This window comes from Pseudophryne corroboree, chromosome 2 (genome assembly GCF_028390025.1).
Source record: "Pseudophryne corroboree isolate aPseCor3 chromosome 2, aPseCor3.hap2, whole genome shotgun sequence".
NCBI lineage: Eukaryota > Metazoa > Chordata > Amphibia > Anura > Myobatrachidae > Pseudophryne > Pseudophryne corroboree.
The window spans coordinates 483,823,487-483,850,659 of NC_086445.1; the positions used below are offsets into that span (position 1 = coordinate 483,823,487).

Sequence of the window (27,173 nt, forward strand, 5' to 3'; positions counted from 1 at the left end):
AAAAGGGGCGGGGCCTATCTCCTCAGCACACGGCGCCATTTTCTGTCACAGCTCCGCTGGTCAGGAAGGCTCCCGGGTCTCTCCCCTGCACTGCACTACAGAAACAGGGTATAACAGAGAGGGGGGGCAAAATAAATGGCAATATATTAATATAAAAGCAGCTATAAGGGAGCACTTAATCATAAGGCTATCCCTGTCATATATAGCGCTTTTTGGTGTGTGCTGGCAGACTCTCCCTCTGTCTCCCCAAAGGGCTAGTGGGTCCTGTCTTCGTATAGAGCATTCCCTGTGTGTCTGCTGTGTGTCGGTACGTGTGTGTCGACATGTATGAGGACGTTATTGGTGTGGAGGCGGAGCAATTGCCAAATATGAGGATGTCACCTTCTAGGGGGTCGACACCAGAATGGATGCCTTTATTTGTGGAATTACGGGATAGCGTCAACTCGCTTAAGCAGTCGTTTGCCGACATGAGGCGGCCGGACACTCACTTAGTGCCTGTCCAGGCGCCTCAAACACCGTCAGGGGCTGTAAAACGCCCCTTGCCTCAGTCGGTCGACACAGACCCAGACACAGGCACTGATTCCGGTAGTGAAGGTGACGAATCAACCGTATTTTCCAAAAGGGCCACACGTTATATGATTTTGGCAATAAAGGAGATGTTACATTTAGCTGATACTACAGGTACCACTAAACAGGGTATTATGTGGGGTGTGAAAAAACTACCAGTAGTTTTTACCGAATCAGAAGAATTAAATGACGTGTGTGATGAAGCGTGGGGTGCCCCGATAAAAAACTGCTAATTTCAAAGAAGTTATTGGCTTTATACCCTTTCCCGCCAGAGGTTAGGGAGCGCTGGGAAACACCTCCTAGGGTGGACAAAGCGCTAACACACTTATCAAAACAAGTGGCGTTACCCTCTCCTGAGACGGCCGCACTTAAAGATCCATCAGATAGGAGGATGGAAAATATCCAAAAAGGTATATACACACATGCAGGTGTTATACTACGACCAGCTATTGCGACTGCCTGGATGTGCAGTGCTGGGGTAGTTTGGTCAGAGTCCCTGATCGAAAATATTGATACCCTGGACAGGGACAATATTTTACTGTCGTTAGAACAAATAAAGGATGCATTTCTTTATATGCGTGATGCACAGAGAGATATCTGCACACTGGCATCACGGGTAAGTGCTATGTCCATTTCGGCCAGAAGAGCTTTATGGACACGACAGTGGACAGGCGATGCGTAGAGGAGTTATTTGGGGTCGGTCTATCGGATTTGGTGGCCACGGCTACGGCCGGGAAATCCACCTTTCTACCTCAAGTCACTCCCCAACAGAAAAAGGCACCGACCTTTCAACCGCAGCCTTTTCGTTCCTTTAAAAATAAGAGAGCAAAGGGCTATTCATATCTGCCACGAGGCAGAGGACGAGGGAAGAGACAGCAACAGGCAGCTCCTTCCCAGGAACAGAAGCCCTCCCCGGCTTCTACAAAAGCCTCAGCATGACGCTGGGGCTTCGCAAGCGGACTCGGGGGCGGTAGGCGGTCGTCTCAAGAATTACAGCGCGCAGTGGGCTCACTCGCAGGTAAATCCCTGGATCCTGCAGATAATATCTCAGGGGTACAGGTTGAAATTAGAGACAGAGCCACCTCGCCGTTTCCTGAAGTCTGCTTTACCAACGTCCCCCTCAGAAAGGGAGACGGTTTTGGAAGCCATTCACAAGCTGTATTCTCAGCAGGTGATAGTCAAGGTACCTCTTCTACAACAAGGGAAGGGGTATTATTCCACTCTTTTTGTGGTACCAAAGCCGGATGGCTCGGTAAGGCCTATTCTAAATCTGAAGTCCTTGAACCTGTACATAAAGAAGTTCAAGTTCAAGATGGAGTCACTCAGAGCAGTGATAGCGAACCTGGAAGAAGGGGACTTTATGGTATCCTTGGACATCAAGGATGCGTATCTCCACGTTCCAATTACCCCTCACACCAGGGGTACCTCAGGTTCGTTGTACAAAACTGTCACTATCAGTTTCAGACGCTGCCGTTTGGTTTGTCCACGGCACCTCGGGTCTTTACAAAGGTAATGGCCGAGATAATATTTCTTCTTCGAAGAAAAGGCGTATTAATTATCCCATACTTGGACGATCTCCTAATAAGGGCAAGGTCCAGAGAACAGCTAGAGATGGGTTTAGCACTATCTCAAGAGGTGCTAAAGCAGCACGGATGGATTCTGAATATTCCAAAATCCCAATTAATGCCGACAACTCGTCTGCTGTTCCTGGGGATGATTCTGGACACAGTTCAGAAAAGGTTTTTCTTCCCGAAGAAAAAGCCAAGGAGTTATCTGACCTGGTCAGGAACCTCCTAAAACCAGGAAAGGTGTCTGTACATCAATGCACAAGAGTCCTGGGAAAAAATGGTAGCTTCTTACGAAGCAATCCCTTTCGGCAGATTCCATGCAAAGGGATCTGTTGGACAAATGGTCAGGGTCGCATCTTCAGATGCACCTGCGGATAACCCTGTCGCCGAGGACAAGGGTATCCCTTCTGTGGTGGTTGCAGGAGGCTCATCTATGGAGGGCCGCAGATTCGGCATGCAGGATTGGATCCTGGTGACCACGGGTGCCAGCCAGAGAGGCTGGGGAGCAGTCACACAGGGAAGAAATTTCCAGGGAGTGTGGTCGAGCCTGAAAAAGTCTCTTCACATAAGCATTCTGGAACTAAGAGCAATCTACAATGCTCTAAGCCAGGCGGAACCTCTGCTTCAAGGAAGACCGGTGTTGATCCAGTCGGACAACATCACGGCAGTCGCCCATGTAAACAGACAGGGCGGCACAAGAAGCAGGAGGGCAATGGCAGAAGCTGCCAGGATCCTTCGCTGGGCGGAGAATCACGTGATAGCACTGTCAGCAGTATTCATCCCGGGCGTGGACAACTGGGAAGCAGACTTCCTCAGCAGACACGACCTTCACCCGGGAGAGTGGAGACTTCATCCAGAAGTTTTCCACATGCTATTAAACCGTTGGGTAAAACCAATGGTGGACATGATGGCGTCTCGCCTCAACAAAACACTGGACAGGTATTGCGCCAGGTCAAGAGATCCGCAGGCAATAGCTGTGGACGCGCTGGTAACACCTTGGGTGTACCAGTCGGTATATGTGTTTCCTCCTCTGCCTCTCATACCAAAGGTATTGAGGATTATACGGCAAAGTGGAGTAAGACTAGTGGCTCCGGATTGGCCAAGAAGGACTTGGTACCCGGAACTTCAAGAGATGGTCACGGACGATCCGTGGCCTCTACTTCTGAGAAGGGACCTGCTTCAGCAGGGTACTTGTCTTTTTCAAGACTTACCGCGGCTGCGTTTGACGGCATGGCGTTTGAATGCCAGATCCTAAAAGGAAAAGGCATTCCAGAAGAAGTCATTCCTACCTTGATAAAGGCAAGGAAGGAAGTCACCGCGAAGCATTATCGCCGTATTTGGCGAAAATATGTTGCGTGGTGCGAGCAGCGGAGTGCTCCGATGGAGGAATTTCAACTGGGTCGTTTTCCTACATTTCCTGCAATCAGGATTGTCTATGGGTCTCAAATTGGGATCTATTAAGGTTCAAATTTCGGCCCTATCAATATTCTTCCAAAAAGAATTGGCCTCAGTCCCTGAGGTCCAGATTTTTATCAAAGGAGTACTGCATATACAGCCTCCTGTGGTGCCTAAGGTGGCACCGTGGGATCTAAATGTAGTTTTAGATTTCCTCAAATCAAATTGGTTTGAACCACTAAAGAAGGTGGATTTGAAATATCTCACATGGAAAGTGACTATGTTACTGGCCCTGGCTTCGGCCGGGAGAGTATCTGAACTGGCGGCTTTGTTTTATAAAAGCCCTTATTTAATTTTCCATTCGACATAGGGCAGAGCTGCGGACGCGTCCGCATTTTCTCCCTAAGGTGGTATCAGCGTTTCACCTGAACCAGCCTATTGTAGTGCCTGTGGCTACAGACGACTTGAAGGACTCCAAGTTGTTGGACGTTGTCAGAGCCTTAAAAATATACATTTAAAGGACGGCTGGAGTCAGAAAATCTGACTCGCTGTTTATACTGTATGCACCCAACAAGTTGGGTGCACCTGCTTCTAAGCAGTCGATTGCTCGTTGGATTTGTAACAAAATTCAACTTGTACATTCTGTGGCAGGCCTGCCACAGCCTAAATCTGTTAAGGCCCATTCCGCAAGGAAGGTGGGCTCATCTTGGGCGGCTGCCCGAGGGGTCTCGGCATTACTACTCTGCCGAGCAGCTACGTGGTCAGGGGAGAACACGTTTGTAAATTTTTACAAATTTGATACCCTGGCAAAGGAGGACCTGGAGTTCTCTCATTCGGTGCTGCAGAGTCATCCGCACTCTCCCGCCCGTTTGGGAGCTTTGGTATAATCCCCATGGTCCTTTCAGGAACCCCAGCATCCACTTAGGACGATAGAGAAAATAAGAATTTACTTACCGATAATTCTATTTCTCGGAGTCCGTAGTGGATGCTGGGCGCCCATCCCAAGTGCGGATTATCTGCAATACTTGTACATAGTTATTGTTAACTAATTCGGGTTATTGTTTAGGAAGCCATCTTTCAGAGGCTCCTCTGTTATCATACTGTTAACTGGGTTTAGATCACAAGTTGTACGGTGTGATTGGTGTGGTTGGTATGAGTCTTACCCGGGATTCAAAATCCTCCCTTATTGTGTACGCTCGTCCGGGCACAGTACCTAACTGGAGTCTGGAGGAGGGTCATAGGGGGAGGAGCCAGTACACACCACCTGACCTGTAAAAGCTTTACTTTTGTGCCCTGTCTCCTGCGGAGCCGCTATTCCCCATGGTCCTTTCAGGAACCCCAGCATCCACTACGGACTCCGAGAAATAGAATTATCGGTAAGTAAATTCTTATTATTTCCATGCCAGAACTATTGAGCTGTTCTCATCATTTCTAGAGTTGTGATACAATCTATTCATTATTCCTGAGGTGCAGACAGAATGCTGTTCATTATTGGTAGAGTGGGGATACTGCGTAGTCATTATGTGTGTGGAGCAGTAAGAACGCTCTTCATCATTTCTGTAGTGTACGATACTGCTACATGTTATTTCTTGAGTGATAAAACTGTCGCTATAACAGTTTATGATGTACAGAAAAGCCTGTGAAAAAAATGCTCCTAAGCCTTGTGAGAAGTGCAAAAATGTCTGTAGAAAGAAAACAAAACTGAAATCCGGCAGGCAATGCATTGATTTAAAGTGATGCCATGTAGAACTATACCTCCCACTTTTGAGGTCTCTGACCCTCCATAATGATTGGGACAGATTGGGATGTATGATCCGCGATTGGGATGTATGATCCGCTTGCTGCTACTTTACATATGGGGTGATTCAGACTTGATCACTGGATTGCTAAAATTGTTGTCCTGCGATCATATAGTCACCACCCAAGTAGAGTGTATATTCACCGTGCAAGTGTGCGATCGCATGTGTACGCTGTACTGCTAAAAAATCCCTCAGTCAGCGGACAGCTGCACATCCGTTGGCACCTCAGTCACCATTTAATGATTTTTCTACTGTGTGCAGCCCAGGACTTACTCCTACACTGCGATGAGAACAGGCTGATCGGGCCCAGAGCTGACATCACACACCCTCCCTGAAAATGCTTGGGAACGACTGCGTTTTCCCTGACACTCCCAGTAAATGGTCAGTTACCACCCACAAACGCCCTCTTCCTGTCAATCAGCATGCGAATGCCTGTGCAATTGGATTTTTCGCACCAACCTGACGCTGCCCGGCGATGCCTGTTGTTGTTTGCCAAGGCACGTGCGCATTGCGGTGCATACGCAGTCTTCTGCTGATTGGCCACTGTGCGAAAAGGCACAGCAGCGATCAGGTCTGAATCAGCCTCATAGTTCGCCTCCATGACATGCGGACTACATGATGCGGCCATACCCACACGTTTTGATTCCACAACAGTAAATATTGGAAAGTATGTGTCAGTCCTGTTGGAGAAAGAGCGCTATATAAATAAAATTATTATTATTATTATTATTATTATTATTATTTGAATAGGAGCATTTTTAATAAGGAGCAGTATAAAGATCTTGTAGATTTTTCAGATTGTTCCAGTGATGCTCTCTATAGTTCTCCCATTGTTTATTAGCAAATCCTACGGTACGCTGATCAGCACCAGCAAGGACAGTTTGTGTGTGTATGGGATTTCCATGTCAGTACAAGCCTCTGTCATGCTCTGAAAGCTCAGTGGGATGAAGCATTCACTCAAAGTGCTGTCATGTAAATTACATTTACAGAGAGAAGACACAGTACAGTACTTCTCATTATGTTAGGAAAGGTAGTATGGCACTTCTCATTATTTTTGGAATACAGATTAAATGCTTCTACTTTTGTGCACCAAAGTCCCTGTTCTACTTGTTATTGTTGGATTGATTACATAGTGACACTTATACCACTTTCACATATCCAATGCCGTATCCCACCCGGGATTTCATGTTACAACAGTTGATTATCCAAACAAATAGTATTAAAATGAATGATTATTCAGGGGCGTGGCTTGACGCAGTGTGGTGTAGGCAGCATCCTGCCAGAGCTCCTGCTAATATCCTGCTCTATCTCCTGTTTCCCTGGTGGTCTGTAAGAGTACAGTACCCCCCTATGCTCCTACAGTGTGAATTTGGGGATCCTCGGTGCCAGGACTCCTAATTTACCAGTTGGTGAAGTCTGTGACTGGATCCTGAGGCAGACTCTGCTTGCAGTGTGGCTGTTGCTCCTGCTGCAGCTCTGCCTTCTGCTGTATCCGGTCTGCTCTGCAGAGGTTTTGGTGACGGTGTGTATTCTAGAGATGAGCGGGTTCGGTTTCTCTGAAACCGAACCCGCACGAACTTCATGTTTTTTTCACGGGTCCGAGCAGACTCGGATCCTCCCGCCTTGCTCGGTTAACCCGAGCGCGCCCGAACGTCATCATGACGCTGTCGGATTCTCGCGAGACTCGGATTCTATATAAGGAGCCGCGCGTCGCCGCCATTTTCACACGTGCATTGAGATTGATAGGGAGAGGACGTGGCTGGCGTCCTCTCCATTTAGATTAGGGTTGAGAGAGAGAGAGAGAGAGAGATTGACCTGAGGCTGTGATACTGTAGAAGAGAGTGCAGAGTTTAGTGACTGACGACCACAGTGACCACCAGACAGTGCAGTTGTTTGTTTTATTTAATATATCCGTTCTCTGCCTGAAAAAAACGATACACACAGTGACTCAGTCAGTCACATACCATATCTGTGTGCACTGCTCAGCCCAGTGTGCTGCATGCCTGCATCATCTATGTATATATTATATATCTGACTGTGCTCAGCTCACACAGCTTATAATTGTGGGGGAGACTGGGGAGCACTGCAGTGCCAGTTATAGGTTATAGCAGGAGCCAGGAGTACATAATATTATATTAAAATTAAACAGTGCACACTTTTGCTGCAGGAGTGCCACTGCCAGTGTGACTAGTGACCAGTGACCTGACCACCAGTATATATAATATTAGTAGTATACTATCTCTTTATCAACCAGTCTATATTAGCAGCAGACACAGTACAGTGCGGTAGTTCACGGCTGTGGCTACCTCTGTGTCGGCACTCGGCAGCCCGTCCATAATTGTATATACCACCTAACCGTGGTTTTTTTTTCTTTCTTTATAGTCATACTAGTTACGAGTATACTATCTCTTTATCAACCAGTCTATATTAGCAGCAGACACAGTACAGTGCGGTAGTTCATGGCTGTGGCTACCTCTGTGTCGGCACTCGGCAGCCCGTCCATAATTGTATATACCACCTAACCGTGGTTTTTTTTTCTTTCTTTATACATACATACTAGTTACGAGTATACTATCTCTTTATCAACCAGTCTATATTAGCAGCCGACACAGTACAGTGCGGTAGTTCACGGCTGTGGCTACCTCTGTGTCGGCACTCGGCAGCCCGTCCATAATTGTATATACCACCTAACCGTGGTTTTTTTTTCTTTCTTTATACATACATACATACTAGTTACGAGTATACTATCTCTTTATCAACCAGTCTATATATTAGCAGCAGACACAGTACAGTGCGGTAGTTCACGGCTGTGGCTACCTCTGTGTCGGCACTCGGCAGCCCGTCCATAATTGTATATACCACCTAACCGTGGTTTTTTTTTCTTTCTTTATACATACATACTAGTTACGAGTATACTATCTCTTTATCAACCAGTCTATATATTAGCAGCAGACACAGTACAGTGCGGTAGTTCACGGCTGTGGCTACCTCTGTGTCGGCACTCGGCAGCCCGTCCATAATTGTATATACCACCTAACCGTGTTTTTTTTTTCTTTCTTTATACATACATACTAGTTACGAGTATACTATCTCTTTATCAACCAGTCTATATTAGCAGCCGACACAGTACAGTGCGGTAGTTCACGGCTGTGGCTACCTCTGTGTTGGCACTCGGCAGCCCGTCCATAATTGTATATACCACCTAACCGTGGTTTTTTTTTCTTTCTTTATACATACATACATACTAGTTACGAGTATACTATCTCTTTATCAACCAGTCTATATATTAGCAGCAGACACAGTACAGTGCGGTAGTTCACGGCTGTGGCTACCTCTGTGTCGGCACTCGGCAGCCCGTCCATAATTGTATATACCACCTAACCGTGGTTTTTTTTTCTTTCTTTATACATACATACTAGTTACGAGTATACTATCTCTTTATCAACCAGTCTATATATTAGCAGCAGACACAGTACAGTGCGGTAGTTCACGGCTGTGGCTACCTCTGTGTCGGCACTCGGCAGCCCGTCCATAATTGTATATACCACCTAACCGTGTTTTTTTTTTCTTTCTTTATACATACATACTAGTTACGAGTATACTATCTCTTTATCAACCAGTCTATATTAGCAGCAGACACAGTACAGTGCGGTAGTTCACGGCTGTGGCTACCTCTGTGTCGGCACTCGGCAGCCCGTCCATAATTGTATATACCACCTAACCGTGGTTTTTTTTTCTTTCTTTATACATACATACTAGTTACGAGTATACTATCTCTTTATCAACCAGTCTATATATTAGCAGCAGACACAGTACAGTGCGGTAGTTCACGGCTGTGGCTACCTCTGTGTCGGCACTCGGCAGCCCGTCCATAATTGTATATACCACCTAACCGTGGTTTTTTTTTCTTTCTTTATACATACATACTAGTTACGAGTATACTATCTCTTTATCAACCAGTCTATATATTAGCAGCAGACACAGTACAGTGCGGTAGTTCACGGCTGTGGCTACCTCTGTGTCGGCACTCGGCAGCCCGTCCATAATGGTATATACCACCTAACCGTGGTTTTTTTTTCTTTCTTTATACATACATACTAGTTACGAGTATACTATCTCTTTATCAACCAGTCTATATTAGCAGCAGACACAGTACAGTGCGGTAGTTCACGGCTGTGGCTACCTCTGTGTCGGCACTCGGCAGCCCGTCCATAATTGTATATACCACCTAACCGTGGTTTTTTTTTCTTTCTTTATACATACATACTAGTTACGAGTATACTATCTCTTTATCAACCAGTCTATATATTAGCAGCAGACACAGTACAGTGCGGTAGTTCACGGCTGTGGCTACCTCTGTGTCGGCACTCGGCAGCCCGTCCATAATTGTATATACCACCTAACCGTGGTTTTTTTTTCTTTCTTTATACATACATACTAGTTACGAGTATACTATCTCTTTATCAACCAGTCTATATATTAGCAGCAGACACAGTACAGTGCGGTAGTTCACGGCTGTGGCTACCTCTGTGTCGGCACTCGGCAGCCCGTCCATAATTGTATATACCACCTAACCGTGTTTTTTTTTTCTTTCTTTATACATACATACTAGTTACGAGTATACTATCTCTTTATCAACCAGTCTATATTAGCAGCAGACACAGTACAGTGCGGTAGTTCACGGCTGTGGCTACCTCTGTGTCGGCACTCGGCAGCCCGTCCATAATTGTATATACCACCTAACCGTGGTTTTTTTTTCTTTCTTTATACATACATACTAGTTACGAGTATACTATCTTTTTATCAACCAGTCTATATTAGCAGCAGACACAGTACAGTGCGGTAGTTCACGGCTGTGGCTACCTCTGTGTCGGCACTCGGCAGCCCGTCCATAATTATATACACCACCTAACCGTGGTTTTTTTTTCTTTCTTTATACATACATACTAGTTACGAGTATACTATCTCTTTATCAACCAGTCTATATATTAGCAGCAGACACAGTACAGTGCGGTAGTTCACGGCTGTGGCTACCTCTGTGTCGGCACTCGGCAGCCCGTCCATAATTGTATATACCACCTAACCGTGTTTTTTTTTTCTTTCTTTATACATACATACTAGTTACGAGTATACTATCTCTTTATCAACCAGTCTATATTAGCAGCCGACACAGTACAGTGCGGTAGTTCACGGCTGTGGCTACCTCTGTGTCGGCACTCGGCAGCCCGTCCATAATTGTATATACCACCTAACCGTGGTTTTTTTTTCTTTCTTTATACATACATACATACTAGTTACGAGTATACTATCTCTTTATCAACCAGTCTATATATTAGCAGCAGACACAGTACAGTGCGGTAGTTCACGGCTGTGGCTACCTCTGTGTCGGCACTCGGCAGCCCGTCCATAATTGTATATACCACCTAACCGTGGTTTTTTTTTCTTTCTTTATACATACATACTAGTTACGAGTATACTATCTCTTTATCAACCAGTCTATATATTAGCAGCAGACACAGTACAGTGCGGTAGTTCACGGCTGTGGCTACCTCTGTGTCGGCACTCGGCAGCCCGTCCATAATTGTATATACCACCTAACCGTGTTTTTTTTTTCTTTCTTTATACATACATACTAGTTACGAGTATACTATCTCTTTATCAACCAGTCTATATTAGCAGCAGACACAGTACAGTGCGGTAGTTCACGGCTGTGGCTACCTCTGTGTCGGCACTCGGCAGCCCGTCCATAATTGTATATACCACCTAACCGTGGTTTTTTTTTCTTTCTTTATACATACATACTAGTTACGAGTATACTATCTCTTTATCAACCAGTCTATATATTAGCAGCAGACACAGTACAGTGCGGTAGTTCACGGCTGTGGCTACCTCTGTGTCGGCACTCGGCAGCCCGTCCATAATTGTATATACCACCTAACCGTGGTTTTTTTTTCTTTCTTTATACATACATACTAGTTACGAGTATACTATCTCTTTATCAACCAGTCTATATATTAGCAGCAGACACAGTACAGTGCGGTAGTTCACGGCTGTGGCTACCTCTGTGTCGGCACTCGGCAGCCCGTCCATAATGGTATATACCACCTAACCGTGGTTTTTTTTTCTTTCTTTATACATACATACTAGTTACGAGTATACTATCTCTTTATCAACCAGTCTATATTAGCAGCAGACACAGTACAGTGCGGTAGTTCACGGCTGTGGCTACCTCTGTGTCGGCACTCGGCAGCCCGTCCATAATTGTATATACCACCTAACCGTGGTTTTTTTTTCTTTCTTTATACATACATACTAGTTACGAGTATACTATCTCTTTATCAACCAGTCTATATATTAGCAGCAGACACAGTACAGTGCGGTAGTTCACGGCTGTGGCTACCTCTGTGTCGGCACTCGGCAGCCCGTCCATAATTGTATATACCACCTAACCGTGGTTTTTTTTTCTTTCTTTATACATACATACTAGTTACGAGTATACTATCTCTTTATCAACCAGTCTATATTAGCAGCAGACACAGTACAGTGCGGTAGTTCACGGCTGTGGCTACCTCTGTGTCGGCACTCGGCAGCCCGTCCATAATTGTATATACCACCTAACCGTGGTTTTTTTTTCTTTCTTTATACATACATACTAGTTACGAGTATACTATCTCTTTATCAACCAGTCTATATATTAGCAGAAGACACAGTACAGTGCGGTAGTTCACGGCTGTGGCTACCTCTGTGTCGGCACTCGGCAGCCCGTCCATAATTGTATATACCACCTAACCGTGGTTTTTTTTTCTTTCTTTATACATACATACTAGTTACGAGTATACTATCTTTTTATCAACCAGTCTATATTAGCAGCAGACACAGTACAGTGCGGTAGTTCACGGCTGTGGCTACCTCTGTGTCGGCACTCGGCAGCCCGTCCATAATTATATACACCACCTAACCGTGGTTTTTTTTTCTTTCTTTATACATACATACTAGTTACGAGTATACTATCTCTTTATCAACCAGTCTATATATTAGCAGCAGACACAGTACAGTGCGGTAGTTCACGGCTGTGGCTACCTCTGTGTCGGCACTCGGCAGCCCGTCCATAATTGTATATACCACCTAACCGTGGTTTTTTTTTCTTTCTTTATACATACATACTAGTTACGAGTATACTATCTCTTTATCAACCAGTCTATATATTAGCAGCAGACACAGTACAGTGCGGTAGTTCACGGCTGTGGCTACCTCTGTGTCGGCACTCGGCAGCCCGTCCATAATTGTATATACCACCTAACCGTGGTTTTTTTTTCTTTCTTTATACATACATACTAGTTACGAGTATACTATCTCTTTATCAACCAGTCTATATTAGCAGCAGACACAGTACAGTGCGGTAGTTCACGGCTGTGGCTACCTCTGTGTCGGCACTCGGCAGCCCGTCCATAATTGTATATACCACCTAACCGTGGTTTTTTTTTCTTTCTTTATACATACATACTAGTTACGAGTATACTATCTCTTTATCAACCAGTCTATATATTAGCAGCAGACACAGTACAGTGCGGTAGTTCACGGCTGTGGCTACCTCTGTGTCGGCACTCGGCAGCCCGTCCATAATTGTATATACCACCTAACCGTGGTTTTTTTTTCTTCTTTATACATACATACTACTACGACATCTCTTTATCAACCAGTCTATATTAGCAGCAGACACAGTACAGTACGGTAGTTCACGGCTGTGGCTACCTCTGTGTCTGCACTCGGCAGGCAGTCCGTCCATAATTGTATACCACCTAACCGTGGTTTTTTTTTCTTTCTTCTTTATACATACATAGTTACATAGACATCTCTTTATCAACCAGTCTATATTAGCAGCAGACACAGTACAGTACGGTAGTTCACGGCTGTGGCTACCTCTGTGTCTGCACTCGGCAGGCAGTCCGTCCATAATTGTATACCACCTAACCGTGGTTTTTTTTTCTTTCTTCTTTATACATACATAGTTACATAGACATCTCTTTATCAACCAGTCTATATTAGCAGCAGACACAGTACAGTACGGTAGTTCACGGCTGTGGCTACCTCTGTGTCTGCACTCGGCAGGCAGTCCATAATTGTATACTAGTATCCATCTCCATTGTTTACCTGAGGTGCCTTTTAGTTGTGCCTATTAAAATATGGAGAACAAAAATGTTGAGGTTCCAAAATTAGGGAAAGATCAAGATCCACTTCCACCTCGTGCTGAAGCTGCTGCCACTAGTCATGGCCGAGACGATGAAATGCCAGCAACGTCGTCTGCCAAGGCCGATGCCCAATGTCATAGTACAGAGCATGTCAAATCCAAAACACCAAATATCAGAAAAAAAAGGACTCCAAAACCTAAAATAAAATTGTCGGAGGAGAAGCGTAAACTTGCCAATATGCCATTTACGACACGGAGTGGCAAGGAACGGCTGAGGCCCTGGCCTATGTTCATGGCTAGTGGTTCAGCTTCACATGAGGATGGAAGCACTCAGCCTCTCGCTAGAAAAATGAAAAGACTCAAGCTGGCAAAAGCAGCACAGCAAAGAACTGTGCATTCTTCGAAATCCCAAATCCACAAGGAGAGTCCAATTGTGTCGGTTGCGATGCCTGACCTTCCCAACACTGGACGTGAAGAGCATGCGCCTTCCACCATTTGCACGCCCCCTGCAAGTGCTGGAAGGAGCACCCGCAGTCCAGTTCCTGATAGTCAGATTGAAGATGTCAGTGTTGAAGTACACCAGGATGAGGAGGATATGGGTGTTGCTGGCGCTGGGGAGGAAATTGACCAGGAGGATTCTGATGGTGAGGTGGTTTGTTTAAGTCAGGCACCCGGGGAGACACCTGTTGTCCGTGGGAGGAATATGGCCGTTGACATGCCAGGTGAAAATACCAAAAAAATCAGCTCTTCGGTGTGGAGGTTTTTCACCAGAAATGCGGACAACAGGTGTCAAGCCGTGTGTTCCCTTTGTCAAGCTGTAATAAGTAGGGGTAAGGACGTTAACCACCTCGGAACATCCTCCCTTATACGTCACCTGCAGCGCATTCATAATAAGTCAGTGACAAGTTCAAAAACTTTGGGTGACAGCGGAAGCAGTCCACTGACCAGTAAATCCCTTCCTCTTGTAACCAAGCTCACGCAAACCACCCCACCAACTCCCTCAGTGTCAATTTCCTCCTTCCCCAGGAATGCCAATAGTCCTGCAGGCCATGTCACTGGCAATTCTGACGATTCCTCTCCTGCCTGGGATTCCTCCGATGCATCCTTGCGTGTAACGCCTACTGCTGCTGGCGCTGCTGTTGTTGCTGCTGGGAGTCGATGGTCATCCCAGAGGGGAAGTCGTAAGCCCACTTGTACTACTTCCAGTAAGCAATTGACTGTTCAACAGTCCTTTGCGAGGAAGATGAAATATCACAGCAGTCATCCTGCTGCAAAGCGGATAACTGAGGCCTTGACAACTATGTTGGTGTTAGACGTGCGTCCGGTATCCGCCGTTAGTTCACAGGGAACTAGACAATTTATTGAGGCAGTGTGCCCCCGTTACAAAATACCATCTAGGTTCCACTTCTCTAGGCAGGCGATACCGAGAATGTACACGGACGTCAGAAAAAGACTCACCAGTGTCCTAAAAAATGCAGTTGTACCCAATGTCCACTTAACCACGGACATGTGGACAAGTGGAGCAGGGCAGGGTCAGGACTATATGACTGTGACAGCCCACTGGGTAGATGTATGGACTCCCGCCGCAAGAACAGCAGCGGCGGCACCAGTAGCAGCATCTCGCAAACGCCAACTCTTTCCTAGGCAGGCTACGCTTTGTATCACCGCTTTCCAGAATACGCACACAGCTGAAAACCTCTTACGGCAACTGAGGAAGATCATCGCGGAATGGCTTACCCCAATTGGACTCTCCTGTGGATTTGTGGCATCGGACAACGCCAGCAATATTGTGTGTGCATTAAATATGGGCAAATTCCAGCACGTCCCATGTTTTGCACATACCTTGAATTTGGTGGTGCAGAATTTTTTAAAAAACGACAGGGGCGTGCAAGAGATGCTGTCGGTGGCCAGAAGAATTGCGGGACACTTTCGGCGTACAGGCACCACGTACAGAAGACTGGAGCACCACCAAAAACTACTGAACCTGCCCTGCCATCATCTGAAGCAAGAAGTGGTAACGAGGTGGAATTCAACCCTCTATATGCTTCAGAGGTTGGAGGAGCAGCAAAAGGCCATTCAAGCCTATACAATTGAGCACGATATAGTAGGTGGAATGCACCTGTCTCAGGCGCAGTGGAGAATGATTTCAACGTTGTGCAAGGTTCTGATGCCCTTTGAACTTGCCACACGTGAAGTCAGTTCAGACACTGCCAGCCTGAGTCAGGTCATTCCCCTCATCAGGCTTTTGCAGAAGAAGCTGGAGACATTGAAGGAGGAGCTAACACGGAGCGATTCCGCTAGGCATGTGGGACTTGTGGATGGAGCCCTTAATTCGCTTAACAAGGATTCACGGGTGGTCAATCTGTTGAAATCAGAGCACTACATTTTGGCCACCGTGCTCGATCCTAGATTTAAAGCCTACCTTGGATCTCTCTTTCCGGCAGACACAAGTCTGCTGGGGTTGAAAGACCTGCTGGTGACAAAATTGTCAAGTCAAGCGGAACGCGACCTGTCAACATCTCCTCCTTCACATTCTCCCGCAACTGGGGGTGCGAGGAAAAGGCTCAGAATTCCGAGCCCACCCGCTGGCGGTGATGCAGGGCAGTCTGGAGCGACTGCTGATGCTGACATCTGGTCCGGACTGAAGGACCTGACAACGATTACGGACATGTCGTCTACTGTCACTGCATATGATTCTCTCAACATTGATAGAATGGTGGAGGATTATATGAGTGACCGCATCCAAGTAGGCACGTCACACAGTCCGTACTTATACTGGCAGGAAAAAGAGGCAATTTAGAGGCCCTTGCACAAACTGGCTTTATTCTACCTAAGTTGCCCTCCCACAAGTGTGTACTCCGAAAGAGTGTTTAGTGCCGCCGCTCACCTTGTCAGCAATCGGCGTACGAGGTTACATCCAGAAAATGTGGAGAAGATGATGTTCATTAAAATGAATTATAATCAATTCCTCCGCGGAGACATTGACCAGCAGCAATTGCCTCCACAAAGTACACAGGGAGCTGAGATGGTGGATTCCAGTGGGGACGAATTGATAATCTGTGAGGAGGGGGATGTACACGGTGATATATCGGAGGGTGATGATGAGGTGGACATCTTGCCTCTGTAGAGCCAGTTTGTGCAAGGAGAGATTAATTGCTTCTTTTTTGGGGGGGGTCCAAACCAACCCGTCATATCAGTCACAGTCGTGTGGCAGACCCTGTCACTGAAATGATGGGTTGGTTAAAGTGTGCATGTCCTGTTTTGTTTATACAACATAAGGGTGGGTGGGAGGGCCCAAGGACAATTCCATCTTGCACCTCTTTTTTCTTTTCTTTTTCTTTGCATCATGTGCTGATTGGGGAGGGTTTTTTGGAAGGGACATCCTGCGTGACACTGCAGTGCCACTCCTAAATGGGCCCGGTGTTTGTGTCGGCCACTAGGGTCGCTAATCTTACTCACACAGTCAGCTACCTCATTGCGCCTCTTTTTTTCTTTGCGTCATGTGCTGTTTGGGGAGGGTTTTTTGGAAGGGACATCCTGCGTGACACTGCAGTGCCACTCCTAGATGGGCCCGGTGTTTGTGTCGGCCACTAGGGTCGCTAATCTTACTCACACAGCTACCTCATTGCGCCTCTTTTTTTCTTTGCGTCATGTGCTGTTTGGGGAGGGTTTTTTGGAAGGGACATCCTGCGTGACACTGCAGTGCCACTCCTAGATGGGCCCGGTGTTTGTGTCGGCCACTAGGGTCGCTAATCTTACTCACACAGCTACCTCATTGCGCCTCTTTTTTTCTTTGCGTCATGTGCTGTTTGGGGAGGGTTTTTTGGAAGGGCCATCCTGCGTGACACTGCAGTGCCACTCCTAGATGGGCCCGGTGTTTGTGTCGGCCACTAGGGTCGCTAATCTTACTCACACAGCTACCTCATTGCGCCTCTTTTTTTCTTTGCGTCATGTGCTGTTTGGGGAGGGTTTTTTGGAAGGGACATCCTGCGTGACACTGCAGTGCCACTCCTAGATGGGCCCGGTGTTTGTGTCGGCCACTAGGGTCGCTTATCTTACTCACACAGCGACCTCGGTGCAAATTTTAGGACTAAAAATAATATTGTGAGGTGTGAGGTATTCAGAATAGACTGAAAATGAGTGTAAATTATGGTTTTTGAGGTTAATAATACTTTGGGATCAAAATGACCCCCAAATTCTATGATTTAAGCTGTTTTTTAGTGTTTTTTGAAAAAAACACCCGAATCCAAAACACACCCGAATCCGACAAAAAAAATTCGGTGAGGTTTTGCCAAAACGCGTTCGAACCCAAAACACGGCCGCGGAACCGAACCCAAAACCAAAACACAAAACCCGAAAAATTTCAGGCGCTCATCTCTAGTGTATTCTACCACAAATCTCAGCAGGATGGCATTGCTTATATGTCCTTTTATCCTGATTCAGTGCAGCAGCTCTCATGCCCTTTAGTGAGACTTTATCTGCACAACTTACTATTAAACTGCAGCAGGTGCTTACCCATGTGGGTCCTTTTGAGTAACAAATTACTAATAGACTGGAGGAGCTGAGGGATGACCTTACGCATATTCACGTGAACTACGGCTGGTGATGGCGCATGTTGACCATCTGGCGGCCTCTGTTTCTTTAGTGGTGATCCCACGGACCCCCGTGAAGATTCAATCTGCAGTCACAGATACCCCTTTCACACCGCACAAATAACCTGGTATCGACCCGGCAAATTGCGGGTCGTCATGGGGCGGTGTGAAAATGCTATAGTCAAATTCCGGGTCGCCTGACCCGGTAATTCAACCCGCGAATAAAGCAGTTTTATTCCCGGGTTGAATACCGGGTCAGTGGCAATGTGAACGGGTTCCCGGGTCGATGCGACCCGGGATCCATTCATTACATAGGGAGAGGGGGTGCGGAGATGAGCTCATCTCCTAGTGCCGGCTCCGCCCCCGGGTCGGGAAGCCAGCAGATAGCATGCAATGCCGGATCCCACCCGGGAAGAACCCGTCCCCAATTCCCGGGTGGGATCCGGCATTGGCAGTGTGAAAGGGGTATTAGAGTAATTTATACGATGAAGAGGGAGGGAAGAATGCGACGTAACATCCTCCAGTTTGCTGGCAGTCCACAAGAGGGAATGGCTTTTTGCTTTCATTTTTATTTGGAACAGTGGTTTGGTGTAACCCGTGGATGGGGTATTTTGTCCCTAATCAGGTTTTCTTCAGATGCTACTTGTTCCTTCCTATAGGTTTATTTTGACTAAGCTGTGTGTGATGGCTATTGGCCCAGTTTATCCTGCCAACTCTCGAGAGACACTCATTTGGCTGAATTACTTTGTTCCAGGGTGGACTCATCCTCCGGACTGATTTTGCTCACCTTGGGGCTGGGAACCATTTCACTGGCTGCTGAGACCCTTGCTGTGCTCTGTTCTGTATACTGATTTTCGTTAGCTACTGTTTAATGTCATATTGTTTGTACATCCTTTCAAAGATCCAGTTGTGTTATACTGCTATTCTTGTGCTCATTCTAGATAATTATTTGCATACAACCAATTATTTTCCAGGAGAATTCTGCTCTAATGTTTAAGGCCATTAATTTAGTGTTATTGTCACTTATATAGATATTAGTTTGTTTTCCGGCTCAGTGTATCTAAACCTACAGTATTGTCATTTTTCAGTATTTTACAGGAGCAACCTGCCATATTTTGTTTGTGGTCATGTATTTTAATGCCACAGCCACTTTTATTTATATTATGTCTGTTCTTTACACTCAGTTATCTTGATATTTGTATAATACTTTACTATTCTATAGGTATAACCTGCTCTATTTAGTTTATGGCCATTAGTTAGTTGCCCCCTGTCATCGTGTGCTTATCCTGTAGCTAGATTTTTTGTTTTGCTATACTCGTGCTCATTATAGCTAAATATTTGCATACAACACTTTCCGAGAGAATCCTGTTCTAATTGGTGTTTGGCCCTTTATATAGTGTTACATCAGTACTATGTCTGTTTTCTGCCTCCTTGTATCTAAGAACGTTTGGACTTTTTACCATTTTGTGGGAGAAGCTTGCCATATTTAGTCTGTGGTCGCTTGTTTTAGTTCCACAGCCATTTATATTTGTATTCTGTCTTTAAGCTCAGCTATCTCAATATTTGCATACTACTGTACTTTACTATTCTGTGGGTGTAACCTGCTCCACTTAGTTTATGGCCATTTATTTTAGCTGCCCCTGACAATTATATGGTATACCTATCTTGTGTTATAGGGTTGGGGGGTGGAGGGATGTTAGGCATTTAGGTGTAGTGTAGTTAGGGATGGGGTTCTTATGGGGATCCAGGTATGCCTAGGTTGGGGTTACGTTATACAGGATGGAGGCTTCTTGGGAGGTTTGCTTTGGATGTCTTTATTTTATTTTGTGCATTTGTTTGGTTTGTAGGTTAGGGTATATGGGGTGGAGGGAGGATGTGAGGCTTTTTGTTTTGATATTCTGATGGATGTCACCTATGCCCCATTATAAATCTGTGCTCTCATGTGTACACCTGAATGGCGCCTTCAGGTGGGGATTAAGTTATTCGTGCTTAATGTGGGCTATTCTGTTTGTCATTGTTTTTAATATATCCTGCTATTTTTCCATTTCTCATGTCCTTGGTGGCTGATCTTTATTTTGTCATTTATATACTGTTTATGCCCTCCTGTATTATTCCTCATGTTTGCCTTACAATTCATATGCCTGTTTAATGTCTGGGTCTAACGCTTTAAATCTACAATAAAAATTACACAAATAAAAAAATAAAAAAATAATGATTATTCAAATTAGGTGCACCATAAAACATGAAGAAGAATAGTACAAAAGTAAAATGTCAGGATATTAATGAAGACTATCCTGAAGTTATGTTAAACCAATGAACATATTTAAGAGATTACAATGACGGATTTTATGGTTTGAGAGAAGGGATGGCATATGCAAGTTTTAACGGTATCCGGTCTCTAGGTTGGCCACACTTAAGTTGACAGTCATTAGGTCGACCACTATTGGTCGACATGCATTAGGTCGACAGAATTTCTAGGTCGACATGTTCTATGTCGACTTGACAAAAGGTCAACATGATTTTTTTCGCACATTTTTTGTTGTTGAACTTTTTCATACTTTACGATCCATTTGGACTACAATTGGGAATGGTAACCTTGCATGCCTGATGCATGCAAGGGGGCACGGTGAACTAATTGGGGTTCCCGGTCACTCTACGAAGAAAATGACACCCAAATTTTTTTAAAGCCTCATGTTAATCTTTTCTCATGTCGACCTTGCTCATGTCGACCTAATGCTTGTGTCGACCTATTTTGGGTGTCGACTTAGTCACTGTCAACCAATAGTGGTCGACCTAGACACTGTCGACCTAAGTGTGGTCAACCCTATGACCCACACCTGTTTTAACATAGATATTAGTGAACACAGTAAAAACCGTGCATCTCTACACTGTAGCCTAAGATACATCTAATAGATATTGTGCACCTTATTGTTAGTTGAGAAGTGACTGTGTATTGCAATGGAACGGGGCGAGTGAAGAAACTCCACTACCCCCGTCACCTCTTCCCCGCCGTATCGGCCGTCGGGCAGCTCGGCAGCGGGTAGACAAGTGTGTAGGGCCCATATGCTACACATAACGGACATTTTACATGAGGTCTGCCTGATTTTTAGCAGGCACTAAAGCGATCCAACAAACAGTATGAGTCCTCATCATTAGAACCTGCCACAATTTGACAAAACAAATATTGCCAGTGCAATTTAACAATACTTAGTTGCTCTGTCCATACTGTCCCGCAGTGGTAATGATTAAACTACTACTTTACCAGGCCAAATGTGTGCGTCTCTGACCAGATATGAATTTCCAGTTCCATTTCAGTAAAATACAAACCAAAAAAACATGCTTTACTCCAAGAATAAATCATTTCTGAACAGACGTTAATCTATTATCTTAATCCAGAGATGGCGATAGTAGAACATGTAAAGTAGTGGTAGAAAAAAACATTGTGAAACTTTTTATATGATTCCCCATGAATTTGTAGTAAATTTTGCCAATATTTGCCCATTTTTGCCTGCAATAGGTCTCTTCTTGTGTTGATAAATATGGTTCTTTGTGCTTCATCTTAATTGGCCTTCCTAAATACACTTTATTTTCCTACTCACAGCTACATTAGTTGCAGACATAACTGTATTACAGTGAAGTTACAATTCATCAGTTGTTGGTACAAGTCTAAACTTCGTGGCTCCTTTCAGTGGCTCCTTTTGTGCAGTGGTTGGTGCACAAGGGCCCCTGGGTCATGGGGGGGCTCATATTGCACACTGTAGACCGCAGAACAAGTGCAGATCATTGTGAGGTCATCGTCAATTTTTCAGCTTTAAAAATATGGTGGCGACACAATATTTGTGAAGAAATTTTTAAAATATGGTACATGCAAAATAGTTAACAAAGGAATGTGTCACTGTGTCAGTGTCATTGCTATCTTCTGCACATGAGTTTACACCATTTTGTGTTTGTAGGGGGCCCACACAAAAACCTGTACATTGGGGGTCACGCTGAGTTGATCGCACACGGTGACGATTTTTGCAGCGCAGTGATCAGGTGAAAAATGTCAAAACTGCGCATGCGTATGCACCGCAATGCGCACGCGCATTGTACAGGTACAAAAAGCATTGTTGCTGTGCAATGCTTCTAGCGACGATTCCATTCACACAACCAATCGCAAGGAGATTGACAGGAAGAAGGCGTTTATGGGTGTCAACTGACCATTTTCTGGGAGTGGTAGGGAAAACGCAGGCGTGACCAGGTGTTTGCAGGGTGGGTGTCTGACGTCAATTCCGGGACCTCCGATGTTTGAATCATTGCACAGGACAAGTAACTACAGGGCTGGTCTTGTTTTGCACAAAATGTTTTTGTACCGCTCGGCTGCACATGCGATCACACTCTTGCAAAGCGAAAATACACTCCCCCGTGGACGGCAACTATGCATTTGCACGGCTGCTAAAAGTAGCTAGCGAGCGATCAACTCGGAATGAGGGCCATTGCCCTTTCATTTGTTAAAACACCACTGTGTCCTTTACTAACATTACATGCAGTCACAAAATATGCAGAAAATCATAGTTCTGTGGGAGGAACGCCTCGACAGTCCCAAAAAGCGGGACTGTGCCCCAAAGTGAGACAGCCGGGAGGTATGCAAGTATATACCATTCAGTGTACATTATGGGGCAGATTCTGAGTCACACGGATCTCTGTGTACGGACACATATGTTGTTTTATTGCGTACAGTGCATGCGTAGATGGGAATTTACACATTTATGTGTGTGTCCATTCTAATAGGAGTGAGTGGAGTTTGGCTGGATAAGTCATTGGGCGAAATTCAAATGTTTGAAAAGTTGTTTGGGTGTCGGGTTTTTTCTGTCTATTAGATAGGAAAAAACAGACTCCCAACTGACTTTTCAAACATTTGAATTCCCCCTCATTGACTGAAATAGGGCATTTTGGACGGGAACTGGGAGGTTGCAGTCCGATTGCACGTAACCACTCTGACTTGTGTGAGTCCTGTGGGCATGTATCAAAAGCTGCAGTTCTGAGTCATGCATATGAAGGGAGGCCTGTTTCAGGCGTATCTCTTGCACCTAGCATGGGTCTGGTGAAAGTGCAAATACTAATAATGACTGTTGCGGCTGCGGCATAAAATCAATTGGTGGCACAGGTTTCTGCTTGCACACTGCCATATACTAATAGCATTAGTATATGGCAGTATATCAGGCTTCCACTGCTGTCCACAACTGCAGCCACTTTGCGTGCGACTGAGAATCATCCTCTGTATGGGAAAGTCAACTCATTATTTATAGCTTATAGGTAGTTTATTATTTTCACTTTATCAGAGGTGTAGTACAGGTGTAGCTCTAGGTCTGTCTTTCTGGGTGAGAACAGTTCATTATCTAATCTCTGCCCACACTGCAGATATAAAGGACAGAGTATGCTTTTTACTGTGTATGAAAGTGCTGCACAACTTCAAAGGCAATTAGACTTGTGTGCTGGATTGAAGATGAAGGAATCTGTTGGGGAGAGTCGCTTCTCTGACAGTGAGGTATGTTACTGCTTGATTATGTAGAATTGTGTAATTAGCGCCACAGGATTAGTATTATGCCCCAGGTTTAACCTGGTGTAGCAATATCATTTCATTATAACCAGCTATAATTAGTCTGATACAGTAAGCAAAAACATATACATATAGGGCAGAATTGTGGCATAGTGATTAGCATAACTGCCTCACAGAGCCGGGTTTATAGATTCAGTTACATTTCTGTGTGGTGTTAGTATGTTCTCCCCATGTTTGCGTGGCTTTGCTTCTACACTCCACAGATAAAATTAATCTATGGTGGGCATTCCGAGTTGATCGCAGCCAGCAACTTTTAGCTGCTGCTGCGATCAATAGTCCACGTGTATGTATGGGGGAGTGTATTTTAGCTCAGCAGGGCTGCGATCGCTTGTGCAGCCCTGCTAAGCTAAAAATAAATCAGGCAGAAGTAGACTAGGGCTGGACATACTTACCCTGTGCGATGGATCCAGCGATGATGGGCTCGGCTTTGACGTCACACCTCCACCCTGCGTTATACTCACCACTCGCCGAAAAAACGGTCTCCAACGGTCCGGATCCGCCCATCCACGCCTCCTCCCTGTCAATTTTCTTAGCGGTCGCCGCTGCGACCGCTCCCGTCGGTAGCTGCGATGTAACCCGGCGACCCCTGTCGCTGGGCAACGTCACGCACAGCAGCCGCCGTGCATGTGCATTCCGCACCCGTTCGCACTGCAGCAAAAAAACGCGTGCGACCGGGTCGGAATGACCCCCTATGTGTTTGTTACTGTGGGAATATAGGGGCTAATTCAGACCTGATAGCTAGGCTGCGTTTTCGTACAGCGGTTGATCAGATCTAAACTGCGCATGCGTATGCACCGCAATGCATAGGCGCTTTGCAGGGGTACAAAGCAGATCACCGCTCAGCGATGAGTTTGTGCAAAGAATCCATTCGCACAGGCGTTCGCAAGGAGATTGACATGAAGAAGCCGTTTGTGGGTGTCAACTGACCGTTTTCTGGGAGTGGTTGAAAAAACGCAGGTGTGTCCAAGCGTTTGCAGGGAGGGTTCCTGACATCAATTCCGGTCCCGGACAGGCTGAAGTGTTCGCAGTGGCTGAGTAAGTCTTGGGCTGCGCAGAGACTGCACAAAATGTGTTTGTACAGCTCTGCTACACATGCGTTCGTACACTTGCACAGCTAAAATACACTCCCCTATGGGCAGTGACTATGCGAATGCAGGACTGCAAAAAAACGCTAGCGAGCGAACAGGTCTGAATTAGGCCCATTGACTGTAAGCTCTGCTGGGTCTGGGTGGATGTGGTTAACTAAATGTTCTGTTTTATGTACTGTGTAATATGTAAGCACTAAATGAAAGGTTAATAAATAAATGAATATGAAGTTTCTTCATGCATACTTTTACCAAGGGATTTTAATTTATGAACATGTGCTGTTTATTAGCTGGGAAGTTCCAGGTGGGGACCTTCTTTGCCCTCCCCTCCAGGCACACATTAGTGCGGGCTGTATGAGTAATATGTTAGGCACTTTTAAATTTAGTGCTTAATTTAGCTTTTTCTAAAGGTGTGAAAGGCAAACAGATTTATTAGAAAATGTTCCTTGACATAGAGCAAATATATTTTGCTCTGATAAGATTGTATTGTTAATCAGAATATAGGCATGCACTTCATTTCAACAACCTGAGGGCACTGTATATATATATATAAATAGTTTTCAGCTTTTGGAAAGGACGATATGCACAAGGAAAAGGGTTGATATGGACATGTCTGACGAAGGGACATATAAGTTTCTGGACAGCAATCCAATGCTAGTGTTTAAAAATTAATTTGACAGTGCTCTTAAGCTGGGTGCACACTGGACCGATGTCAGGCCGATTTACTGTTTTGCAAAGAAAAATCACCTACATTGCTCAGTGTGTGCAAGTGATTGCGCTGTCCCACGGTCGCTAGCAACATACACTAGGTTTGATGTGCTGTTCTTCAAACCTAGCGCTATCGCTAGCGACCTTGTTCATGCTAATGGAGGACGTAACATGCTAGTTCCATCCTTCACTAAACTCAGTGTGTACACTCAATTTGGACTCAAGGGCATTTGTTCTGATGTCGGAATGAACGCCCACCTCCAGTGGCGAATTTCCCATTAGGCACGTGAGGCAAAAAGTACCAATAACTGTACTGTAATGTATGCCATGGAGTGTAACCGGGTAGGACATGCACATACTGTAATTATATGCTGTCCTACTTAGTAAATATGTCTAAAAATGATTTATTATTATATTGTTCTGCTAGTTTAGGACCCTATCACAGTCAGGAGCATATTTATCACAATCTGAATCTCACATTCAATAACAAAACAAGTAGTTTTAACGCTAACCTTTTTTTTATAGGATCATTATCATTCCAGTTAAAACTAGTTTTCTTCTAAGGATTTTTAGGTTTTATAATGAGAAAGTAATGAAATGCTGTCATAGCTACCTACTATTTCCTCATTTTGATATTTTGGAGAGTTTGTAACAATACCTTTTATGTTTTGTTTCATTTTTAGAGTACTTCACCCTCATTAAGTTTGTCAAGCAGCTACACCCCACGACTGTGTCCTTTGTCATTTGGAGAAGGTGTGGAGTTTGATCCACTGCCACCAAAGGAGATAAGGTAACACAATAACCTTACGTAGGTGTAGTTTAGTACTATGACTTCCCAACATAAAATCATTTGATATCCACATGCAGTAGTAACAGGAGCTAAATCAAATAATCTCAGAAATAGTGTATTCATATCAGAACTACTGTAAATGAGTAAAAGTTTTTTGAAAGTTGTGCGCAATAAATATGGTGTGCAGCTACACAAAGTGCAAAAGAGTACGCATCCAATATATACTCATAAGGTAATAGTAGAAATAAAGATAATTGCACAGAAATATGAGCATTCTCCAGATAACAAGCTCAATGTGTATTCAGACTGCCAATCTTTATAAAGAAACACCAGTTTATGTCACTCAATGGTAAGAGAATTACAATAATCACCATATAATGTGTAGAATCCTCTGATGTCCACTAAGATGAAATATGGCACAATGTGGGATTTTCCTTATAGGTATTTTGTATGTGGAACCGATCTCCTTTGTGCTTTCCAATGCCTAGAAACAAGTGTCTCCTTTTCCCAAAAGCACTTTGCAGTGACAGATGTACTGGAAGACACTCAGAAAGTACAAAACATAGTGCAGAAATCCTTTTAAAACATAGGTTTAATATACAAGATGCACTTGCAATGAAAGCAGAAAATACAGTTTATCATACAAGTCCACAATGGCATATACAGCATACAACATCAGCCTGGTGGATCCCTGGAATCTCAGATGTACCAGAGTGAGTAGGTTCCAAGATCCGGATGCCTAGCTCCAGCACAGGAATCTTCCACCAGAAAGTAGCTGAGTGGGCCTAATGTTCACCAACAACGTATGAGCCATGCTTAACGCGTTTCAGACTTATAATCCTCCGTCAGAACTACTGATAAGATTTACAGATATGCAAGTAA

The 27,173-nt window shown here is 44.9% G+C and overlaps 1 protein-coding gene across 1 annotated transcript in view; it reads left to right on the forward strand.

The window, feature by feature from the left end:
• Window positions 1-27,173, forward strand: part of RFLNB (refilin B) — a 51,712-nt gene that overhangs the window by 12,397 nt on the left and 12,142 nt on the right. Inside the window, exon 2 of the mRNA XM_063953875.1 lies at window positions 26,185-26,291. Coding sequence (XP_063809945.1) covers window positions 26,185-26,291 — 107 coding nt within the window. The remainder of the gene's footprint in view (window positions 1-26,184; window positions 26,292-27,173) is intronic.